Source organism: Panthera leo, chromosome E2, assembly GCF_018350215.1.
Source record: "Panthera leo isolate Ple1 chromosome E2, P.leo_Ple1_pat1.1, whole genome shotgun sequence".
Taxonomy (NCBI): domain Eukaryota; kingdom Metazoa; phylum Chordata; class Mammalia; order Carnivora; family Felidae; genus Panthera; species Panthera leo.
In genome coordinates, this window is record NC_056693.1 from 34,204,907 (window position 1) to 34,227,996 (window position 23,090).

A 23,090-nucleotide genomic window follows, 5' to 3' on the forward strand; every position below is an offset into this window, starting at 1 on the left:
GCACCTCTTTAATTCTTTGTATTGTGACACCCTGGCAGGTCCCCTAGGTAGCTCTTGCAAATTTCATCCCATGCTCTCTTTTATCCTTCATAACATCCCTCTCGCACTCCGCAGACAACCATAATTCTTAATTTACTGAGATGACACAGGCTATGAAGCAAAGGCCCCCTCCATGCCCTTTCCCTCTGCCTCAGGAAGAGGTGTCATGTCTAGCTAAATCAAACTCTTTATCTCCTAATTCTGCCCCCTAAATGTAGCTCTTGCCAAGTTCTACTTTAGAGCCTCTTCTCTGTATGAGCAGCTGTCACCTTTTGAGGCCCATTCAAACCTTTCTCCAGGCTGTTGAGAGGAGTTTGGTAATCTTTATTGAGCATGCACCCTGTGAGGGGCACACTGCCAGGCATGCAGAGATGCGGGTGCAGAGATGAAGGGCCCCTATCCACCCGCCACGACTACACGGGCTGCAGATGATGCATTGAATGGGCGTTGTATCTTACTGCATTTTCCAAAGAGCACGATCCAGACTTGGGGGTGGAGGGAAAGGGTACGGGTATATATTTACCATTCTACTATACTTTGCTAAAGTATGCTTCTGTTTTTCCGTAAATGGGCAGATTTACTTCATTCTCTTAAAGACATCATAGTACTCCTATGTTCGTGTATTTAACCGTCAATGGACAATTAGTTTTGTTATCTTCTGCCATTACAAGCAGTGCTGTAGTGAACGCCCCGGTACGTGTACCTTTGCTGACAACTGCAGGCATTTTGGCAGTATGAATTCCTGGAAGTGTTGTTGTGGAATCGAGGGCGTGAGCACGTTTTGTCAAATCCGCCCCTCAAGGTGGTTGCGCCTGGTGCCCTTAAAGCAGGTGGGGGTGTGAAACGCCAGGCTCGGAGCGGCCGCGGCCTCCGAGCAGCAGGCGGCGCTGTGAGCGTGTCTGTGCGGAAGCGGCGCGGGCCGCGCTGACCCACTTCCGGCGACGGCGGCGGCGGCGGCGGCGCACGGGTGCTAAGTCCTAGGTTCCGGCGGGTGGTTGGGCACGATGCCGTATGCCAACCAGCCCACCGTCCGGATCACGGAGCTCACCGACGAGAATGTCAAGTTCATCATCGAGAACACGGACCTGGCGTAAGGCCGCTGAGGGAAGAGGCCGGCGGCTGTGGAGCGCGGGGGGCTCGAGCGCGGGCCGGGTGGGGGTCGTGTCCTAGAGCTGCGTTCGGGTGGCGGGGTTTTTGCTTTGGGAACCGTGGGCGCGGGGCGCCGGCGTCGATGCTGCGGCGCCCTCACGCCGATTGGTTTTCATCCCTCAGGGTGGCCAACTCCATTCGGAGGGTCTTCATCGCCGAGGTGCCCATAATAGGTAAGCGAACCCCACCTCTCGTTGCCCACACACGCCCCCACACACCTCGGGGCCGCTGCCCGCCCACACCCAGAGCCTGGTGGGGCCGGTAGTGGGGGCTCTGAAAGGACAGCAGTGCTGGAGATTTGATAAGACCCTGTACCCTCGGCCCAGGGCCACTTGGGTCCACTCTTAACCTACGGGTTGGCGAAGAGCATGGGTTCGGGAGTCTGCGTGTTCGGGTTTGAACACCGTTTTCATTTACTGCCCCTGTGAAACTTGGGCAAGTGTTCAGCTGCGTGCCGTGTTTTTCTCCGTGGCATTCGGACGTTAACAGTGCTTGCAGAGCGAGGCCAGGGATTGAGTAACGGAATCTCTCCTAAATGCCTCGTGTTGAGTACCGGTAGATGTCTTTTTATGAATCCGGTCTTTCAGCCGCACTTAGGGAACACGTAAGTGCCAGGCAGGGTGCTGGGAACTGGGACGGCAAGGCTGCACCGTGCAGGGTTCTTGCCCTGATGGAGCACACAGTGGGGTTGCCCGGGAAAGGTGAATCCGCAGCTGACGCTGCTGCGGGGTAGCCTTGGGTCAGTAGTTGAGAAGTAGAGCTACAGTGCTGTTGGCGTTTAGAGGGAGGAGGATCGGTTCTGGTTCCAGCCACGTCGCTCCAGGTATTTTTCACCCTTATAAATATACTACAGGTATTTTCGGAGTGTCAACTCCAAGTTTGGGTTGGAGAAAGGAATGTAACTCGGCTGCTACAACAAGTGTGCAGACTCCTAAGGAAATAAGCAGGCCAAGGGATTGGTGAAGGAGAGCGTGGGGCTTCCACCACGGCAATCCCCAGGCACTTCTTCAACTCAGAGCTTGGCGTGCTGATCCTCCTCCTCCTCCCTGACCACTCCATGTCTCTGGGCCTCAGTTTCATCATGAGTAAAATGAGGGAGTTGTACTTTGTGAGGCGGCCCTGACATTAGAGGCTGAATGCCACTTGCCCCACGCATTCAGTTCTGCGGATGATTCTGATCACCTGCTACATTGCAGGCCACAGGGGGAATACAAATGTTAAGACATCTGAAGACCCCAGCTCCAGGATTCTCCGAAGCTTGAGGTAGAGACAAGATATACACAAATATAACACAGTGTAAAATAGGACAAGTGTCTTTAGTCCGGACAGAGTTTTGTGAGGGGAAAGCTTGCAGGGAGGAAGTGTTGGTATCTGTATCACAGAGGGCGGGCAAGGCTTGGTTTGTAGGAGGCTCAGAGGATTTACACCTGCGCAGGAGAGGGTAAGGGCACGTGGGAGTAGGGGGTTATTGGGAGTAAGGAGGCGGAGTCAGAAAAGCCTGGCTTATGGTCCTTACTTGGCTTGGGGAAACAATAGAAAGTATAGGACAAAGCGGGTTGGGTCCTAACTGGTCCTCTTCTGACTTCCATTCCTAGTGTCCACACCCTTTTTGGTAGTTGGGCTCCAATGCCATTTGATTTATGAATTTGTTTGCATACAGGTGTTAATGTGTTTAAGTCAAGTGTGTGTGGGAATACAGTCCTTACCTTTCTACTAGCAGAATTGGGTTTGATACTTAGTATGCTGTGCACATTAAAGGAATTCTTTACGTGTTAGTTGATTGATGATAAAGAGTTAAATTGAGTAATTTGGTCATTGTATCATAAAATGAGATATGGACCATAAGCCTGTGTTACTTCTGTGAGATTGGCCTTTTTTTTTTTTTTTTTTTTTTTTTTTTTTTTTTTTAAAGAGAGAGAGAGTGAGAATGCAAGCCGGGGAGGGGTAGAGAGAGAGAGGGAGGCCCAGAATCTGAAGCAGGTTCCAGGCTGTGAGCTGTCAACACAGCACCCAACACGGGGCTTAAGCTCACGAACCGTGAGATCATAACCTGAGCCGAGTCAGACACGCTCAACCGACTGAGCCACCCAGGTGCCCCAATTTTCCCTAACTTTTAAGTGCCCAAGTAGTTTGTGTTTATGGATTTGGTGTTGACACGGATAGCAGATGTAAATGCTTCTCACAGAAATATTCAGCTTAAAGAAACGTGCCATGCTGTTCCCTAAGTCAGTATTTTTTGTGTGGGACAGGGAACCCCCTGCATTAAATCTGCCTGAGTAGGGATGGAGGCTGTGTTGCATGTGGTTCTTGTTAAAATACAGATTCCTAGCCCCCACTGGAGCTGTGGAATCAGTTTCTGGCAGTCTGGCCCAGGCCCCTGCAATTTAGTAAGCATCAGGTGCTTCTTAAATCTTGAGAACCACTGCTCGAGGTCTTTAATTTGGTGGCCGAACTGCATGTCTGCTTTCTTGTTTTGTTTTTTTTAGCCATTGACTGGGTTCAAATTGATGCCAACTCTTCAGTCCTTCATGATGAGTTCATCGCTCACAGGCTCGGTGAGTGCCGGGTTGTGAAAGGTGGAAGGGAGGGGGCTGTGCCTGGTGTCAGAGGAGGGAGCCTCCTCACTCCCAAGGGGGCTTCTAGGTTCTCCTTTTGACTTGACCATTTGGACTGCTTTAAAATGTCTTTCTGTTTCTTCCAGGACTAATCCCCCTCACAAGTGACGACATTGTGGACAAGCTGCAATACTCCCGGGTATGCTGTGTGATTGGGTGGGATGTGCGTGGGGGTAGGGGGCTCAGTTCTCAGGGATTTTCCTGACGTTTTCCTTCTAGCTTTTAGAAAGACAGCATGGAAATGTTGCCTTAGAGCCCAAGCAGGCACTGGTCCTTGGTCCTGCCAGGCTTCAGATGATCAGGCTCCAGGGGCATCAGGGAGTTTCTCCTGCCAGCCACACAAGATGGGGTATACACCAGAATACCCATTTATACCAAGCAGTGGGGGCTCTGCCTTTTCAGAGTCTGATCTGTTCAGACTCTGCTCTCCAGGGTGTCTTTTCCCAGTAACGGGAGCCTAGGAGGCTGAAGGGAGTCAACAGAAGGTTAGGGAGTTAGGGAGAGGTAGGGGTGAGATCAAGGAAAGAGAGTGGGACTGTCCCCCACAGCAGCACCTGAGGGCTGTTGTCTGCCAGATATGTGCCTCTCTTGTAGGTGGTCCTCGTTAAACGTGGCCCTTCCTCTAGGGCCGTGTTTCCTTCCTGTGATATGTTAACGGGCCTTGGACTTGGGAGGAGTGGGACAGGACTAGGTTCCCTGCATCCTTTCCCCAGGGCTCCATTAAATAACAGCTTGAGACTCTTTCCCCTTGGTGGCTTTGGGTGATCCTTAATCAGCCCATCCTCTAATATTCCCAAGGTCGTGCCATTTTTGTGTGGCTAATTTGATATGTGTTAGAAATCTATTTTTTTTGAATTTTTAAAAAATGTGTATTTATTTTTGAGACGAGAGGGAGAGAGATAAGAGTGTGAGCGGGGGAGGGGCAGAAAGAGAGGGAGACACAGAATCCGAAGCAGGCTCCAGGCTCTGAGCGGTCAGCACAGAGCCCGACGTGGGGCTCAAACTTACGAACTGTGAGATCGTGACCTGAGCCAAAGTTGGATGCTTAACCGACTGAGCCACCCAGGCACTCCTAAATCTGTGTTTTTTAAAGAGAGATTGAAGTACACAGGAAAGTGTGGAGATCATCTGACCAGTACTCTTGCTCCCACCAAACAGCTTGTCATAGTCCAACATTTTGCAGTATTTGCTTCACGTTTCCAGATTTTTGTTCGTAAGAAATGAAACATCACAGATATTGGTGGGGACAGTTGTACAACCAGTTGAAGAGCAGTTTGGCAATGTCGTGGGTAAAGATATGCGTGCCCCATGACCTAGCAGTTCCATCCATTAAGTGTTTTTCTAGTATTTGCTGAACAAAGGTGTTATGGTCTCCTCCCCTTTTTTCTGTTTTTTTTTTTTTTTTTTCCTGAAAATCTACAGAAGAGTTAGAAGAATCAAATAATAAACAGCCATTTACTTGCAGCTTTAGTTACCAATTGCTAATATTTCACTACATCTGCTTTGTTTTTCCTATCCGTGTTATTTTGGTTGAACCATTTGAAAGTTGCAGATACCATAACACTTTTCCCCTAACTACTTCAGCATGCTTGTCCTAAAAATAAGGATATTTTCCTACATGACTATGCCATCATGCTTAAGACTATTAGCATTATTTTGTCGTATTTCAAATATTCAGATTTTCCTAGTTGTCCCTCACATGTCCTTTCTTGCTTTTTGTCATCCAGCAAAGATCCATGCATGCATTTGGTTGTTATACTTCTTTAGGCTCTTAATCTCAGATCCCTCTCCTTTATGATATATATTTTTTTGAGGTTGTGTACCTTTTCATCTCTTTCATGCCAGTTTCTTTAATTTAGTGTTTTTTTAGTAGGTTTTTGTTTTTGTCTTTTTGTTGTCTCCTAATGCGGGGCTCGAACTTACAACTCTGAGAACAAGAGTCACATGCTCTACTGACCGGGCCAGCCGGGTGCTCCCCTTCCATTTCTTTCATATATATATTTATATTCACTTATTTATTCATTCATTTCTGAAGGGGGTAGTGGAAGGCAGAGAGAAAGGGAGCGAGAATCTCAAGGAGGCTCTGCCCTGTGAGCACAGAGCCGGACACGGGGCTCGATCTTGTGAACTGAGGTCATGGCCTGAACTGAGATGAAGAATCGGATGCTTAACCGACTGAGCCACCCAGGCACCCCAGGCATTTCATATTTCTAATTAGGGTCTCGGTTGCCTGCCCGCCTCACCTGTGTGTGACTGCACACTGTCCAGGTGTGGCCTCTAGCTCTTCCTCCTTGTCTGAAAAACCTCAGAAGCAGGTTAGATGTTCCTCATTGGCCTGAGGGGGCGAACAGTTTGCTTGGTTACATTCCAGTAACTCGCCTGAAGTTAAACTGCAGCAGATGGTCCCTAACGTGGGAATGGATTGTTTCAAGAGTCGTTGCTTAAAGAACTGTTGCTAATTATTGAAGCCGAGTGATGGTTACACGGTGGTAGTCTCTTCTGCTTTGCTCTGTTCTTGTGAATGCATGAAATTTTCCATTATGGAAAGGTTTTTTTGCTTTGTTTTTAAAAGAAAAAGTAGTCTAGAACTTGAAAGAACTTTACTGTTGTTGCCTGGATCATTTTATTTTAAATGATGATTGCATTCCCGAGCTAGTCCACATAGTTCATGGGAAGCTGCACTCTAAAGCGTGAAAGCATCATTCTCTTGCTTAACGCCTTGTATCCCTGAAGAAGGGCGCTCCGAGGGCCAGGGTGAGAGTTTAGCAATGTGTCTCCCGGTGACGGCCTGGCAGCTGCTGGAGGTGGAAAGTAAACCCAGGCGTCAACAGGTACGGGTGGTCTCTAAACTGGGAAGGGCCTGCACTTGGGCGGCCCGGGAGAGTGGTGTACCAGATTGGCATGGCCCACGAGAGCCTGGAGCCCGAGAGCAGCCCTTTTACATTAAGAAATCTAAGGAACTGGGTGTTAGAAGCAGGGAGCTCAGGGCTCACCACCTCTCCATAGGCTCACTCCTGCTTGTCTTCCCGCCTCAGGACTGCACGTGCGAAGAGTTCTGCCCCGAGTGCTCAGTGGAGTTCACTCTTGACGTGCGGTGCAACGAAGATCAGACTCGTCACGTCACGTCTCGAGACCTCATCTCCAACAGCCCCCGGGTCATTCCAGTCAGTGTCTCACAGTGTCCTACCCAGGACCTTTGTTCTCCTCCTGGCTCGAAGTGAGCCAGACTCGGTGGTTTCTTACAAGATGCTGATTTCCCTTGTGTTACCCTCTGCCTTCAACCGAGCCTGGTGCCTAAAAGTGCTAATAATTCTGGACAGTAGCCAGGGTGGACAGGAGCATTGTTGTGCCGTGTGCCCACCCTCTGTCACCCGAGGACCCTTTGAGAGGGTACTGTTTTGACTGAAAAGGCTGTCACCAGGCCGTGAGGCAGAGGCTGGAGTCCAGCTCCAGCACAGATTTAGTCCTAGTACCCCTCATTCCCAGGCATCCTGTCCCTGGTCGGCAGGTGCGGGAACATGGTTGCCAGAAGAGGTGACGGGGGAGACGAGCAGCTAAGAAATGCCTCTGTTTGGGCTCCCTCCAGGTGACATCCCGGAACCGAGATAATGACCCCAATGACTACGTGGAGCAGGACGGTAAGGGGCTGGGGGGAGTATGCGGATCTCTGCCCGGCTCGTTCTGCAGGCCAGCACGGAGGCAAGACCAGACACAGCTTCTCGTGCTCCCTGGTCTCTGTCAGCCGACCTTTGGGCCGTTTTTCCTGATTGTGTGGTCTTCTGGTGGTATTCCGGGTCACAATTCAGGGGACGGTGTCTCTGTCGGCCCTCGACTGACTCACACCTCTCCCCACAGACATCCTCATCGTCAAGCTGAGGAAGGGCCAGGAGCTGAGACTTCGAGCCTATGCCAAAAAGGGCTTTGGCAAGGAGCATGCCAAGTGGAACCCTACCGCAGGGGTGGCTTTTGAATATGATCCTGACAACGCCCTGAGGCACACAGTGTACCCCAAGCCTGAGGAATGGTATGTTCTCATTGGGAGTAAAGGCATTTAGGGTGGGCTGGTGTGGAAATGGCTCCCAGTCACTGGGGTCGGGGCGGGCTCACTGTGGACATAGTGCCCTAAAAGCAGCTGTAGCAGCCCTGTGCTGACCTGTGTTTGACCTCAGGCCAAAGAGCGAGTACTCAGAGCTGGATGAAGATGAGTCACAGGCTCCCTACGACCCCAACGGCAAGCCAGAGAGGTAAGATCCAGGCCAGCACATGAAGTGTGTAAGAATGTATGGTTTTGGTGCAAGGTCTGAGTCGGGAGACCCTTCCCTCACGTCCCAGTGCCCGTGAGCTGAGGAAGGAAGGGTAGCTGCAGAATCCATGGTGGGTGCAGGTCCCAGGGCAGGTGATCATTCCCCCCCCCTTGGTCACTGTGGGATGAGGGGCCCTGCGGTTGTTCATGCTGTTCCTCCTCTGATGCGCAATCCCCAAAGAAGAGGTCTGCCCAGAGCCAGAAGTGACCAGTCTTCTGACAGTGAACGTGAGCCACTGCTAACTTGACCTTCCACTGTCTCCATGTGGAACACATCCACTCCAAAGTGTTTTAAGGTTTCCCCAGTAGCTTTTTGAGCTAGCCGTGGCCTCCTTGGAGTCCCGTAATGTGCAGCAGGACCCCCGTTAGTAAGAGGTTGAAGCCACCCAGGAGAGAGCGCATGATCCGAGGCCGACGCTTGGCTGAGCCAGCCTGCCTCGCGGAGGGCTCTCACCAGACTCTTCCTCTTAGGTTTTACTACAACGTCGAGTCCTGTGGCTCTCTGCGCCCTGAGACCATTGTCCTGTCAGCCCTCTCTGGATTGAAGAAGAAGCTGAGTGATTTACAGACCCAGTTAAGCCACGAGATCCAGAGTGATGTCCTAACCATAAACTAGCACAGCTCACCTGTTTGAACAAAAAAGGGGAGGGATCTGGGCCAGCAGCTGGATTTGTCTCTCCAGAGCCTCTTCTAGCTCCTGGGATGTAGACAGCTGTTGGCTCGGGCTTCTTGGCAAACCGTCAGTACCCACTAGAAAGGGAGCCGTATGGAAGAGGTGGCCTATCCCAGCTTTGCTCAGATTGCCAGGCATGCCACTGGCATTTGAGGCAGGACAGTTTTTTACTAGACCTCTCACGTCCCTGGCTCTGCCCACTCATTGCCAATGGCATTCCCCAGGACATCCCTTCCAACGCGTTTTCTTATGTGCCTTTGGGGGGAGTCTGTTGAGAACCACTGAGCTGGACTCTCTTCTGTTGGTCATTTCAGGTCTTCAAACCCTTTCTGTCCAACAGTTGGAGGTTTCACAGTTGTACCTTGGACTTGCGGTGTTAGGATTGAGTGTTAGAACCCTTATTCAAGTTGCCTACAACCCCTTCCAGTCCCTGCCCAGAGCCAGGCTGCTGGCACTTCGCTCAAATCTCCAAGTGTCCCTAATTTGAGAACCCTTACAGAAGAGTGTTAGAGCCTGGCTGCCTCCCTGCCCCAGGTAAACCCTGTATTTCATTCTCTACCCATTAGTTACGAACTTCACTGCCAGTAGCCTGATTATTTAAGTTTGGGTGCTGGGGGGCAAGGGCCTTAATGAAGGGAAGGTCTGGCCTTGACCCCTTACCCCTGTAGGGTAGAATCATGCCCAAAGTAGTTAATTAGGCAGCCTGGCAGGAGAAGCCTGGAGAAAACCAGAGATTCAGTACAGAAAGGAAGGGATATTTATTGATTCAGGAGTTGTCTTTTTAAAAGTTTTTATTCTTGGCAATAAAGAGCACAACATAATCTCCTTCATGCGTCATCGTGCCACTAACTTGAGCCAGCCGGCCCTACTTCCCTCTCCAAGGCCTTTGGTGCCGAGCTGGCTGTGGCCCCTCTCTGGCTCCAGGGCGTTCCTGGAGGGGCCTCTTGCTGTATCATTCTGCCACAGCTTGAATAGTGGTTATTTACAACAGGGTCTGTTCCACAAATCAGAACCCTAAAGTATTTAAAAAAAAACAAAAAAAAAAAAACCCACACACGCAACTGAGGGTTTGATGGGAATAGAAAGATAGCCCTTCTGCAAGGTAGTCAATAAATACCAGCACTAGAAAATCAATTGCTTTAATTGCATTTCAGCAGGGAGCCTCAGCACCATGTGGGGAAGAGGAGATGGGAAGGGCTCGGTTTCCGAGTGCTTTTGGCCGGCCATAGGGTGGCCAAACAGGGCAGAGGGGCTCCCTCTGCTGGAACATCGCCTACCCCCAGGTCAGTGAGGGTGCGGGCGGGGTGCTCCCCGCAGCCTGGCCCCGGGGCGGGGAAGAGCTCAGACCTGCCCTCCCCCTCCTCGCTGAGGTGACCTGCACCCCCACCCCTGGGGGATCTTCTCAGCCTACTAAGCAGGAAGGAGCCTGTGTAAAAATTACATTTTAAAACCAGATTTTCACCTGAGGTGTCAACCAGATGTCACCTCTGCTTAAAACTCCCAAGTGCAAGGCTGCCAAGAGGCACAGTGGAAGCTCAACTCCTTCCTGTGCCACTCTAGGCCCAGAGGAACTGAGAAGCCACCTGCTGTCTCAGCCCCTGGGCTGCTTGGGGAAAGCCAGCGGTCCCAGCGCCAGCCTGGAGCTCTGTCTCCCTCCTCTGGCCCTGGCCACTCAAGCAAGTCCTGGCAGCAGGAGGGCTGTGCCACGGAGGACAGGGAACAGCTGCCCTCACGTTCAAAAACAGCCTTGACTGTGACCCGGTCATGGGATTAAAAACTGTATGTGGTATCGGGGAGGGATGGGGGAAATCTCAGGAGTATAGAATATGTCATAAGCCATATATATTAAAATCATTAACAGTATATAGTCCCACAGTAGCTCCAGCCCCTCACATGCTCTGGCGGTGTGGCCAGCCCTTTGCCTTGGTCCAGCCTCACCCTGGGGGCAAGGAAGGGATCGCTTGCTCCGCTTCTCCAGGCTCTTGGCCAGCAGCCCCTTGAGGGCCTCCACAACACGCTGCAGTCGGCCCAGCAAGAGGCAGCCCCGGCGGTCCTTGGCGCACGCCGGCCCTGCCGTCACTGGGCCGGGGTCTTGGCCTCGCTGCCGTCCCCCTGGCCGGGCTTTGGCTTTAGCAGGATGAATCGGTTGAGGAGGTCTGTTTCTGAGCTGGCCTGGGCTGCCCCGTACCCCTCACCTGTGGACACGGAGGCGGGCTCAGGACTTGGACGCAGGTCAAAGGACCCCCGCCCAGAAGGCCGGGTCCTCCACAGAACCTTGTGGCAGGTGAGTGTGGGGCGCCGCTGGGACTCACCGGCACAGCTGGACGCCTCGGCAATATTCTGGGAACCTGTGATGTGGTGCCAGTAGGCACTGCGGGGCAGCATGGTGGTGGGCGTGCAGGGGTATGAGTAATGTTCCGTGCCCTTGTTCAGCAGCTATGGGGCAGAGAAGGGGGGCCCTCCCGTTAGCTCCGGGGGCGGCGGCCTGCCTCCAGCCCAGCACCCTGCCGGCCTCGGGCGTACGCGCCAGCTGGAGACAACTGGCGTGCTCTTAGCCTCCCCGGTAGCCTGGACCAGTGCCCGCTGCCTCACCCTCACGTTCTTCTCCATCTCCAGCAGGACGCGCTTGTGTTGCTCAGCGATGGCCAAGGTGGCACTGTGGACCCGCTGGTAGATCTGTTCCCCTTCCTGTGTCTGGAAGGTGTAGAGCCCTTCCCCGGCATCACACATCCTAGGGACACGAGAGGCACCGAGGGCGAGGTAGAGGGGACTGCACCACGCGCACACACGAGCTGGGTCCGGCTTTCCGGCACCACAGACTGGCCGCGCCCCAGGCCCTCTGCACCCCACCCCCTCTGTCTTCCGGGGGTGCTGGCCGCACAGCCCAAACATGCTGGGCATTTTCTGTGTACCAGCGATCTAAACGCCTTACAGGAATGAACCCATTCAGGTTTTTCTCCCGTCCCTTTGGTCTGCGCACTTTTAGTTTCCTGTTCTGAATTTTCTCAAACCATTTTGCAGATGAGGAACCTGAGGCCTACTGATGGTAAGTAGCTTAGCCAGGATTATACAGGGGATTACACAGAATTTAAGTCTAGGCAGGCTGGCTCCAGAGTTCGAGCTCAATCCTCACCGTAATTCTAGGAGGTGGAGTACTTTTTTTTATCCTCTATTTGAAGAAAACAGACGTGGTCCACAGCCACAGAGCTGTAGGTGCCAGGGCCAGCATTTGATTTGAGCCCCAGAAGTTTGAAACAGCCGCACTTGACCTTCCTGGCGTGAGCCTCAATTTCTTCATCTATAAACTAGAAATGTTACGTTCCCTTTTGGTTTTCTATGCTGATAAATAAGCTCCCAGCACAGTGCCTGATAGAGCGAACGACGGCCGACAGCATGATCGTGGTGGGACAGGGTTGGGGGGCAGGAGGGTCCTACCGGCCAGCCTCGAAGGTAAAGCGTGTGGCATCCCGGCCATAGCGACGCAGCGAGCAGAGGGGCCACGAGACGAGCTTCACGCGGGGGTTGTGTATGTCCCAGAGGTAGATGTTCTCGTGGGTGATCTGCAGCTTGCACTCGCCATACACATCCAGGTTGGGGCAGGGCAACAGGAAGACATTGAAGCGGTCTGCAGCGGGAGAGGAGGAGTGGGGCTGGAGCCTCCCCAGGGGAGGACTCTCCTCCCTCCTCCCACCCCCTTGGCAGCGGCAGGCCTCACCTGTCTGCTCACACTGCACTCCTGGGGCCAGGAGGTCCGGCTCTCCCAGACTGATGTCATTGAGTCGTGACCCCAGACACTCCACAGACAGTGTCTTGTACCACTCCTCCGCCTCCAGCTCTAGAGAAAATGGTACCTCGTGCCAGCCCAGGGTCCCCCAGCAGCCCATCCATCTGCCCTCAGCCCAGAGTATCCCACCATGCAAGGCAGAGAGAGTGAGGCCAGTGGATGCTACCTGCCTGTCTCCCCTTGTCCTGGGGGCCTGCTCCCTCCAAGCCCCACCCCCCCACACTACTTTCACCCCCACCCAGGGCTCGTCCTGCTCTGCCTCCTCCCGACTGCACCACTGGACCATGACTGGCCCAGGGGAGTCTGGCTGGAAACCAGCCCCCGCTCCTCACCTGAGTCACAGGTGAAGGTACGTGCTGAGTCGTCGGTGAATATGATGGCCACCGCCTGCCTCTTGGTCTCCTTGGGGAGCCGCGTGACACATTTGACGTTGCTGATCTCAGTTACCTGGGACAGCATCCAGGAGAGACTGAGCCAGGCTGGAATGCCTCCCTCTGCACCCCCCCCCCCCCACCCCAGTGGTGCCACCCCCAGGAGGGTGCTCTTGGACCTCAGGGCTCGGCAAATCATCACTGCTTACAGACTGGGGTAGCTAGGACCCAGGCCCCCTAACCTTGGGGCAGCCTCGGAGGCACACTGACTTCTCATCTGGGTACTTCTCCAGCCGCTGGGGCCCTTTGCTGGAGGATTTCCGGAACACCAGCCAGCACCTCCGGTAAATCTGTGGGGCAAGAGGGCAGTGGGATCAGGCCTCCCGGGACCACTCCCACCCAACATGGCCCTGACTAACCCCTGCCTGCCACAGGGGGCAGTGCTACACAGCCTTCCCTGGAGACCCAGCCCAGGAGAAAACCTGGGACCAGCAGCGAAGCCCCCTCCCCAAATTGAGGAAGCAGGCATTTCGTCCCTGGCTCTGCAAGACGGTTGCACAAAGTGCTCTGAATCACTGTTTACTGCTCAGCTCGAAGCTTAATATAAATAGCCAACATTTGTTTCCCTTCTGTACTTCTAGTGTTCTTCACAGTCGATCTCAGGCTCACTCTTGAGGTTGGTTTGATGATCGTTGCCACTTTACAGACAGGAAACTGAGGCACCAATAAGTAACAGTTGATAAATGGTAGTGCTGATATTTTTAAAGCGCTGGCTAGATCCAGAATGGCTATTTGGAGGCCACCCCTAGCAGTCTGCCCAGGGCTCTGGAAGTGCCAGCCACAACAGAGGGAGTGTCCTAGGGGATCAGACCCTCGACCGTTCTGAGCCTGCACATCACCACAGCCCTTGTTCTCAGAGGCAGGGGAGGGCTCTTGATGGGGGTAATACCCCCTCTCATCTCTGGCCACCCTCTCTTGTCATTCTCTGACATTCTGGAGTATAGGAGGTCAGGATTAGTTCCCTGTTCCAGTTGGGGAACCAGAGGCTCTCAGCGGTTCCCCAGAGGGGCAGAGCCAAGAACCTGGGGTTACCCCACAGCATAGTGCCTCCCCAGGCGAGGTTCCCTCCTGTCCAACTACTGCCAATGACCCCGTGCCTAAAACTGCCTTGATTCTCTAGAGCTTCATGGGCTTATCCTGACTGCCAAGGAGCCAAGGTGCAGGGAGCCAACCATTCTCCAGGGCAAACTGGCTTGTCAGACCCACCCCCACCCCCAGTGGTGGCCTAGCCACTGGCCCAGTCTGCAGACTCTTCCTTCCCTGGCCCCCTCCTCCACCCCAGGCTCTCTCTCAGCCTACTCTGTCAGTGGGCACTGCAAAAGCCCGGCAAAGCCTATTCCAAGAAATCACAGGTGCCCCCTCTCACTGGCAAACAGTAGGGAGACTGGGGGGTGCCCAGAGCAGAGGAAGCAAGAGGCCCATAGCCCCATGCCTACGGCCCTGCCACTCAGTCCCCAGGTCCCGGGTAGGCAGGGCCCCAGGCCAAGAAGCCACTCAGAACCAGGCCATTTCTGGGACCACCTGGAACTCTAGGAGGTATCTCTGCTCCTGTACTCAGGGCCCTGGCTCAGCCCCTGGCCTATCCACCTAAACCACAGCAGGCCTCAGCTCTTAGCTGGGGAGCTCCTTTAGGACAGAGACTGTACTTTATTCTCAGAATCTTCACTCACATCCTGGTAACCTTGTTAACACAGCTCTGCTGAAGAAGTGAATGACCATATGAAGAGACCGTGAATGGACGGCTGGATGGATGAATGAATGAATGAATGAATGAAGGCTGTCGACCCCAATATGCCCTGCCAACTTGGGCTCCATGAAGCTTGCAGTGTAGGGGCAGAAGGCCCAGGGGCCTGAGCACCCTGGTTGCCTGGTTACAGATACAGATACACACACGCACACACGCACAGCCCCAGGGAGCCACTGTGCTCAAGAGCCCTCCTTCCCCACTTCTCATGGTCTTTGATCAGCACTTCAGAAACACTCTGCCACAGCTTTGCCAGAGGAAGGCCCTGGCGGGTAGGAGGGTCTGTTCCCCAGCTCTTTCAGCCCCTCCTGGCTCACCTTTGTGAGCTGAGACCAGAATGGCTGCCCTGGGACAAGAATGGCTGAAAGCCCCTCATATCAGACCTGCAGGGACAGGCTGAATGCCCTGGGTAGGGGGAGACCCAAACTGGATCTGGCCACACCCCAGCTCCCAATCTCTCCCACTGGCTGTGTCCACCTGTAGGCCACTTGGTTTCAGGTCTCCTCCTGGAATAGGTCTGATACTAAGTGCAAGTGGCTGCCTCAAGGGGGCTCTCGTTTCCCCGTAAGCTCTGCACTGGGCAGGGCCTTGGCCCAGGTGGGCCCCCCGCCCCAGGGACCTGCTAGACCCAGGCCCACAGGAATGAGGAACCATACTAGAAGCTGGGCCCCTACTCCCTTGGCCTCCCCACCTCATTTTCAGTTTCTCTAGTTCTGTGCTCCACGTGGGTTCCATCCCTCTCTCAGGACCCGAGCAAGGTGGTGCCCACCCAGTCACGGTCTCCTGGACTGAAACCCAGGTTGGGATACAAATCCAAATCTAGCAAAGACTCCAGACATGCCTACAGCTCAGCTCCTACACTCTGGGCAGAACACACGCCCACAGGGGCGCGCAGGACCACAAAAGGGGGGGGAGGGGCAAGAACCACTCCTCTCCAAGGCCAGCCCTGCTTGGTCTGGTTTCCAGGCAGGGAAACCATATCAGAGCCCTGTTCCTCCCCCACCCCACTCAGGCTGAGCCAGGAAGCCTTGAGAAGTCTGATCTCACCCCACCCCCATCAGGGCAATGGGGGAGGGGAGGAAGATAGAGAAGGGAGACCCCGTGAAAACACAAGACTTGGGCCACCTCGGTCACCAAGGATACCCTCCTACTGGGGAAGGACCCCTCACTGGAGGGAGGAGAGGGTCAGCAGGTGAACAGAGGCAGCTCTTGGACAACCTCGCTGAGATCATTAAGTTGGTCCCAGGAGCCCCTGGTCATGCCCTCTGGGGGTTGAGGGGAGACTGTATTCACCAGGAGGGGGTGAGGGGGGCGCATGCCCACAGAGGTGTATCTGAGGCCTCATCCCCACAGACCCTGTAAGTAAGCCCCCAGCTCTGGGCCAAGCACCCAGTGCACAAGGAGCCACCGCCAACAACTTAGAGGAAAGCAGCCTGTCCCAGAGCCACAGGCCATCCTGCTCTAAGTTCTCATTCCTAAACCACATAAATACCAGCCTCTGCACCCTCACATCACTGCCCTGCCCCACAGCCAACCACTCTCCTTTTCACACACTCCTTTAACAGTAAAAGCAATAGCCAAAATAAATACATAAGGACCCGTACACAGAAAGCAATGGAAGCTGGGGGAGACCAAGGGACTTAAGAGAAAAGGGGCCAAGAGAGGGAGGAGAGAAACAGAGAGGAGAGGCGAGGCGAGGAGGAGGCAAGGGGGAGTCAGACACAGCCCCGCACTTCCAGCCGCTGTCCTGGCCACAACTTCAACAATGGCAGGGCAGCCGCCTGCCCGTCGTCGGCCGCCACCGCTGGCCCGGCCGCTGGGACGCCGGCCAGCCCTGCTCGGGCGGGGGCCGCAGCAGGCACATGCCGGGTAGCTGGCTGGCCAGAAGCCTCGACACCACAACTGCGCGATGCGGCCCTAGGCGGGCACCCGCGCACAGGACGCGGCAGGCTCCAGACCAGGTCCTCGGATGCCCGTCCCTCGGCAAGGCCCCTCGGAGGGTGGCTCACCCCGAGCTTCCTGCTCTTCATCTTCACATAGCCTTGCTTGACGATGTCGTTGAAATTGGTCGCCATGGTTTCCCCACTGCCTTTGGGGTGCCGGGCCTGGCTGAGAGCGGGGAGGGATGCCCAGGTGGCCTCGGTTTCCGGATCCTCCTATCACCTGTTCGAGACACTCCGTCGTCGGGGGGGGGGGGGGGGGGGGGGGGGGGGGGGCCGCGAGGGCCGCTCCTCACCTCGCCCGCCTCAGCATTGTTCTAGCAGCTCCTCTGCCCGGCGCCTGCTGGAAATAAAAATGACAGGGAGATTAGACAGTGACATCTTTCTCTTCCCCTGGCTGTCTCGCTCTTTTTTCCTTCCTCTTCCCACACTCCTCCCTCCCTCCCTCCGCCCGCCCTTCTTCCTTCCCTTCCCTCCCCACCCTGGGACGACAGAACCATTCAGGAAAACCGAGGTGGAGGCAGCAGCGAGGAAAATGGTCCAGCCCAGTCCCCTCCCTCACGGCTGGGGCTGGCGGTTAACCCCTTCCTGGAAGGGCTGGCGCCGGCTCCCACTGTGGAGGTGGGAACAGAGGGAGGTGGCCCAGGAGCCGTTGTCCTGTCCCATCTCCTGTTACAACTCTGGAGCAGACTTAAGGTGACCTTCCCAGAGCCAGGCCCCCTCCCATGCACAGGGGCCTCAGGGGAGAGCCTTCCGAGAGAGGGGAGGTGGGGTGCCCAGGAGGTGGCCCACAGTCTGGTGTGAGTGAAATCCACACTCCCAGAGCTTCATGACAGTCTGCCTGGTCAGTCTCAGCAGACCCCCAAATCCCTCTGCCCACCCTCCCCCTGCCAGTCTATACCTGGTTCTCTCCAGCCCCAGGAGGGAGGCTGAGAGTCAAGCCCACTCAGGCCCTCATCCTGGCCCCTGGAACTCTTCAGTAGCTCCTCTGGGTGCTGCTTCCTGGGTGGGAGGGCAGAGTCCAGCGGGGCGGGCCCCCAGATAAGCCTGAGGAATGTGCTGGGCCGACTGGAGGTGGCCACTGTGGAAACAGTCACCTCTCCCTGGCCCTAGGAGAACCCGCTGGTCTGGGGGTGCTGGCGCTGAGTGCCCCATGTCCCAAGCATGGGCAGGAGTTAATTACAGACAGAGCCAGCAGTCACCTGGCCCTGGATTAGAGGACACAGCCAGAGAGCGGTGAGGAGCACCAAGGGGAAGTCTACAGGGAGCAGGAAATGGGGATGCCAGCAGGGGCCGCTCTGAATCAGGCAGATAAAAGCTAAGACTAAGACTAGGGGAGGGGGTCCTCAGCAATGGCGCAGTCCGACACCCATTCTACAGGCAGAGGGGGAAAAGAAAGCTGCCCAGAAAGGATAAGCAACATGGCTAATGTAGCACAGCAAGTCTGGGGCACAGCCAGCAACGAATGAGAAGTTTCAGAGTGGGTGACGGAGGCAGGCCCGGGGCGGGAAGGCAAGGTGGAACGTCCTGTGGCCATCTCTGGCTGCCTACCACCACCCAAGCCCTCTCTACCATTCAGGCTCAGAAGCAGGGGCTTTGCCGGCAACTCGGCCCCCCGTGTCTCCAGGATTGCTGGCTGGGAATGGAACAGCATTTCTGGGGTCAGCAGGGCATCTGGGCCGCCAGGATAAAGCCCTGGGACAGGCTTGCTGCTGGATTCGCCAGCAACTTGGCATTAATTACTCTCCTGGAAGACGGTCTGTTGAGTACCTAACAAGGAACAGATGGGCCTACCCCCCGTGGGCACACACAAACAAGGGGATGGGCAGAGAGGGTGATGCTCCCCTAGCTTACCTGCACCCTGATAGCCTCTTCCGCACACCCTCAGCTGCCTCCCTGCCCATTCGGTCCCTCTATCCCGGCCCCCCTGGGTTCCAAGACCCTCCCAGATGGGATATCCAAGTGGTTTGCTTTCCTCCTATAAAGTCTGGCCTAGGGTCCCCTTCCCAACACTGACCCCCAAACAGCCCCACCACACCTGAGCTCTGGCAGCCAGAGACTGGTAAATTTCCCCAGCTCTGTCTCTACTGCCTGCCCATGGGGCTTCCTCGCCCCCACAGCAAGGACCACCTCCGTTCAATTCCCCTCCAAGGCCGGCCATTGGCCACAAGGCTTCTGGGTTCATTCAAGGGAGCCTGGGGTGTGACACAGCCAGGAATGTGAATCCAGCGGCCTGCTCCATGCCTCAGTTTCCCCATCAGTAAAAAAAGAGAGAGACAGAAAATAAGTCCCACTTTGAGGAAATGCCTCATGGGGGTACCTGTTTGCCCACTTTGGACCCAGAGCTTCCGCCCCCAAAACAAAGGCTATTTTTATTTCAAGGGCTGTGACACTATCATAACGAAGCCTTCCACCTGCCCAGTTCAGGCCTCTTGTCATGGCCCCGCCAACCAGCTACCTTCCCAAGTGACTGTGATGCCAAGCTCTCAGGAGCACGCTGCCCTGTCTGTCCACAGGCCCACACCCTAAGCCCTAGAGACAGCCCCACGGAAATAACCCAGCAAAAGAGCAATCTTCCACGGGAAGCCGGGGGGCAAAGGCTCGGCAGCTCCCTCTTTGGCCCTAAGTCACAGGGATTCCTGGCCACACTCAGACCCTAATGAAGTTTGCAAGAGCAAGACCCAGCCTGGGACCCAAAATGGTATGGCAAAGGGGAGTAAGGGAGGTAGGGGGAAAGGTCAACAGGTGGACCCCCAAATTGGACAGGCAACGGGATCCGGTGTGGGGGCGCCCAGAACTAACTCATCCCCCTGAGGGACTGTATTATTTATTAAGCTGGACAGGTGGCCCCGGGCTGAGCCTGTGAGGGCCCACTGGGGCCTCATGGTGGAACGCAGAAGTCCAGGCACCGGGCTGAGGTAGTCCCTGCCTTGCCACACCTGGGGCCACTTTCCCCATCACTCCTGGGCCACCACCAGCTCTGCCTCGCTCGAGCCCACAGCTGCAAAGAATGCCCCACTAATTCAAGGCCTGATGTCTCAGGCCTGTGAGCTCAGCTCTGAACACCCAGAGTGCTCAGCAGCCCCCTGAGTACTGCAGGGGAGAGCGGGGGGACCCCCATTCCTCCTCCCAGCCTGGCATCAACATGGCTGCCCAACCAGAGACAGCACCCACTCTGAGCCAGGCCACTAAGGGCTCCTGTACAGAGAGAGCTGGACTCAAAGGCCCCCTTCCCCCAGCTCTCCCCAGAAAGGGCAGGAGACTCCCTGATGCCCAGCAGAGTGGCGGGGGAGGGCCTCCCAGCCCCATAGGGTAGCCCCTCTGAGCACTCCTTCCCTGCACCTGGATTCTGCCTGGAGGCTTTGGCTCCAGAACAAACGCTACTTGCTGCTGTTGGCAACCAATGACTGAGCAGGAGCGGCTGCCTGCCTGGCCGGGCCTCCCCACCCAGTGGGGGATAGGATCTTATCAGGGCTTCAGGGACAGCCCTACCTGGACACGCCTCACTGTCATCTCCCTGTCTCGCCCCATGGCAAAGATCCTATCGGCAGGGATTCTCTCCGGCACCAGGAACACTTCCCATCACCTGTACTCAGGCCCTCTCTCCCCCAGTGTGATTGTTATCGGGGGCCATGAGGGCGTCTTCCCATCCCACCCTCTGCCTCCACCCATGCAAATCCCCTGAAGAAACCACCAGTTCAGACACTGCGGGTCTCATCTAAGGCGGGTGGCAAGACGGATCAAGTACCCAACCCGACAGAGTGGGATGAGGGAACATCTGAACAGCCACAGTCTCCTGGGCCCTTAAGTCAGGCAAATGATGTTATGCCTCCACGCAACTGCCACTCTGCTCTCTCTGGGCCCCTCACCCACCCCTCTGGGCCCGTCTCCCCCACACTCGCCCGGCTCAGCACGCACGGCCTTCTATCTGTTGCTCAACACACCTAAATCCTTCCCACGCAGGACCACTGCACTTGCTGTTCCAAGCCTACAACACTGTTCCCTCTGACGGTCCCAAGGTTCATTCAATGCTTCATTCAGGTCTCAGCTCAGAGGTCACCTCCTCAGAGAGGCCTTCCCGGACCACCCGAGCCAAAGAAGCCCCGCCAGTCAGCCTCTATCCAGCTTCACTGTCTTCATCACACACATCACTATAGGACTGTCTTGTTCCTTCAGCTCTTCATTTGCTACTTGGCCGCTGTCTCCTAGAACACTCCAGAACATCAGTGCCTTGTCTGTCTAGTTAATAGCTCCATCCCAGTGCACAGAACGGTGTCTAGTGCAGAGTAAGTGCTCAGTAATTGGGGACTGAAAGCATAATTCTCTCCACTTGTCCTCCTCACCCTTCCTCCCACCACCACCCTTAGCCACCTGGCAGGGCCCAGCTCAACCTCCACACGCGTGTTAAGTAGCGATGGGCTCCCACCTCCCTGGGTCCGGGTCCTGGGGCCTTCCCAGGGCTGACTGTCATGGTCAGCAAACTGTTGTTCCTGAACAACCAGCCAGGCCCCAGCTGGGTTCAAAGCTGCCTCAGGGGAGAGAGTACTGCTGACATGGTGGCCAGGCCTCCCCATCTTGGTCAGGGTTGTAGGGTGAGGTCATGCCCAGCCCTGCTGCCCTGCCCGAGAAGGGAGAGCTAAAAGTAGCCAGCACCCAAGCACAGAGAGGCAAGCAACTGGGTGGGAGGGGTCACAGCTCCTGAAACCCATCCTGCAAGGGGGGCAGGAATGGCCTGCACTCCAGCCACATCTCTCTGAAAGGGGCAAGGAAAGAATCTGCACTAAACAAGACCAGGCTCGCACCACGGCCAGGAATCCTGCTAGGCCCCTCACTGCCCTTGACTTGCAGACCCCTACACCCCAAATGCTCCATCCAAGTATCCTGGCAACTGCCAGGCACCCACAGCTTGGGGCTGGCAGGCTGCACAGAGGCCCTGCTCTGCCCACATCACCCAGGTGCTCAGCCTCTGCTCAAGCTTCTTTGCAGTGACAGAAAGCATTTAACTGGAAGCTGGGCCTTGGGGGCTCTGGCAGGAGGGGAAGGTGGACAGTCCCCTATGGCCAGGGGAGGAAGGTTCCAGGAGAGGAGGGGAGCTGACCATGAGTTTAAGTTGTAGGATAGGAACCATTTGCAGGTGTGGTGGGCAGTGGGCTGCTAGGGTAGACAGGTCTCTTGGAATTTGGGGGAGCTGAGAGAGAGCAGGCCATGGGGAGCAGGAAAGTGGGGAGGAAGCTGGGGTCTGCGATGGGCTGGGATATACCCGGTCCGGCGGCAGGCCCAGAGTGGGGACCACAGGGGCCTGGGCTTCTCCGACGGTTGGTGTGGGGCACAGGTGAGGTCAGGGCCCGACCAGGGCTCCCCTGTAGGCGAGAGCTGGTGTAGGAGGAGCCCGGAGAGAGTTTCAGGGGCCGGGGGGGGGGGGGGGGGGGGGGGGGGGGGCTTTTGTGGGAGGGTCCCCGAGGCCCCCTCCCCCGATAGGGTTGGTAGGTCCCATGGGCTTGGAGAGTTCTCGGGCTGGAGTCGCCCAGGGTCTCGCGGGCTCGGGCGTGGCCTAGATGCCCCCTCCCCGCCTCGCGCCCCCCAAGTTACCTGGGCGCCACGGCCCGGGCCCGGGGCGCTTGCTCGGCGGGCGGCGGGCCAGGCTCATACCCGCGTCACGGCGCGGCCGGCGGGGGCAGCGGGGCGGTGGCGGCGCCGGGCTCCGGGCGGTGAGCGCGAGGGAGGCGCGGCCGCCGGGCTGGGCTCCGGCTGGGACTCGGCTGCATTTGCCCCGCCGCCGGGGTCCCGCCTCCCCCCGCCCCGAGGCCCGCCCCGAGGCCCGCCCCCGCCGTATTCCTCCGAGCCGCGGGACACGCACTTCCGCCCCGGCGCCCCCAGCTCGCCTCCACCGCCCTTCAGTTCGCCCTCGGTAACCGGCCCAGCCCCGCCGTCCCTCCCTGGACCCCTGTCCCAGCCTCCTACCGCCTCTCAGCCCCTGCAAGCTGAACCCAACGACAGCCCTCAGCCCCCAAATCTCAACCCTTAACTCCTTCGGGAATGACACGCGCGCGCGCGCACACACACGTTGTTCCCCTATCCCTATACGACTCCCTGGTCCCTCCAAGCCCAGCCGCCCGGAGACCTCAGCGGTACCCCGCACCCCCCTCACACACTCAGGTACCCGCTACAGCGCCTGCAACTCCAGAGGTCTGCTCCCCTAGCAGTCTGCCAGCCTCTCCCTCCCCTGGCCTCCACTCCACCCTGGAAACACCCAATACTCTCATTCCATGTCCCCCTGAGACTTCGGCCTTAAGTCCAAACCCCATTCCTCTCGGTCACCCCCCCTTCCCTGCAGCACACACACTCACCTCGCTGCCCCTCATCCCATCGCTGCCCTGCTGGAATCTCAAACCACAGGCCTCCTCAGCTGTTC

General features: G+C 56.2%; 2 protein-coding genes across 5 annotated transcripts; one reads left to right on the forward strand and one right to left on the reverse strand.

Annotated features, from left to right (window-relative positions):
• The first annotated feature begins 990 nt into the window (after positions 1-990).
• On the forward strand, positions 991-9,605 carry POLR2C (RNA polymerase II subunit C). The gene is made up of 9 exons (XM_042919470.1): positions 991-1,129; positions 1,312-1,361; positions 3,675-3,743; positions 3,890-3,942; positions 6,839-6,967; positions 7,390-7,441; positions 7,659-7,827; positions 7,973-8,047; positions 8,578-9,605. The coding sequence occupies exons 1-9, from the start codon at positions 1,044-1,046 to the stop codon at positions 8,720-8,722; spliced, it is 828 nt and encodes a 275-aa protein (XP_042775404.1). The 5' UTR covers positions 991-1,043; the 3' UTR covers positions 8,723-9,605.
• A 297-nt stretch (positions 9,606-9,902) lies between these two features.
• Positions 9,903-22,347, reverse strand: DOK4 (docking protein 4). Of its 4 annotated transcripts, XM_042919467.1 has the most exons (9): positions 22,268-22,347; positions 16,975-17,021; positions 16,748-16,843; positions 13,177-13,284; positions 12,896-13,010; positions 12,495-12,614; positions 12,215-12,404; positions 11,372-11,510; positions 9,903-11,215 (listed from the first exon to the last, which is right to left on the reverse strand). In XM_042919467.1, the coding sequence occupies exons 3-9, from the start codon at positions 16,811-16,813 to the stop codon at positions 10,856-10,858; spliced, it is 1,098 nt and encodes a 365-aa protein (XP_042775401.1). In that variant the 5' UTR covers positions 16,814-16,843; positions 16,975-17,021; positions 22,268-22,347; the 3' UTR covers positions 9,903-10,855. The 4 variants fall into 4 exon arrangements, with proteins under 4 accessions (XP_042775401.1, XP_042775402.1, XP_042775403.1 ...); XM_042919468.1 differs by lacking the exon at positions 22,268-22,347 and having other exon boundaries at positions 16,975-17,058; XM_042919469.1 differs by lacking the exons at positions 16,975-17,021; positions 22,268-22,347 and having other exon boundaries at positions 9,903-10,974; positions 11,092-11,215; positions 16,748-16,920.
• Positions 22,348-23,090: the final 743 nt, after the last annotated feature.

What these genes read in the sequence shown, in the direction of transcription:
- POLR2C (XM_042919470.1), top strand. Translation starts at nt 1,044, where the DNA reads ATGCCGTATGCCAACCAGCCCACCGTCCGGATCACGGAGCTCACCGAC. An exon ending in CGCCGAGGTGCCCATAATAG is followed by an intron (nt 1,362 to 3,674) that starts GTAAGCGAACCC and finishes TGTTTTTTTTAG; the next exon opens with CCATTGACTGGGTTCAAATT. An exon ending in CCCAACGGCAAGCCAGAGAG is followed by an intron (nt 8,048 to 8,577) that starts GTAAGATCCAGG and finishes TCTTCCTCTTAG; the next exon opens with GTTTTACTACAACGTCGAGT.
- DOK4 (XM_042919467.1), bottom strand. Translation starts at nt 16,813, where the DNA reads ATGGCGACCAATTTCAACGACATCGTCAAGCAAGGCTATGTGAAGATG. An exon ending in TACCTTCACCTGTGACTCAG is followed by an intron (nt 12,615 to 12,895) that starts GTGAGGAGCGGG and finishes CATTTTCTCTAG; the next exon opens with AGCTGGAGGCGGAGGAGTGG. An exon ending in AGATGGAGAAGAACGTGAGG is followed by an intron (nt 11,216 to 11,371) that starts GTGAGGCAGCGG and finishes TCTGCCCCATAG; the next exon opens with CTGCTGAACAAGGGCACGGA.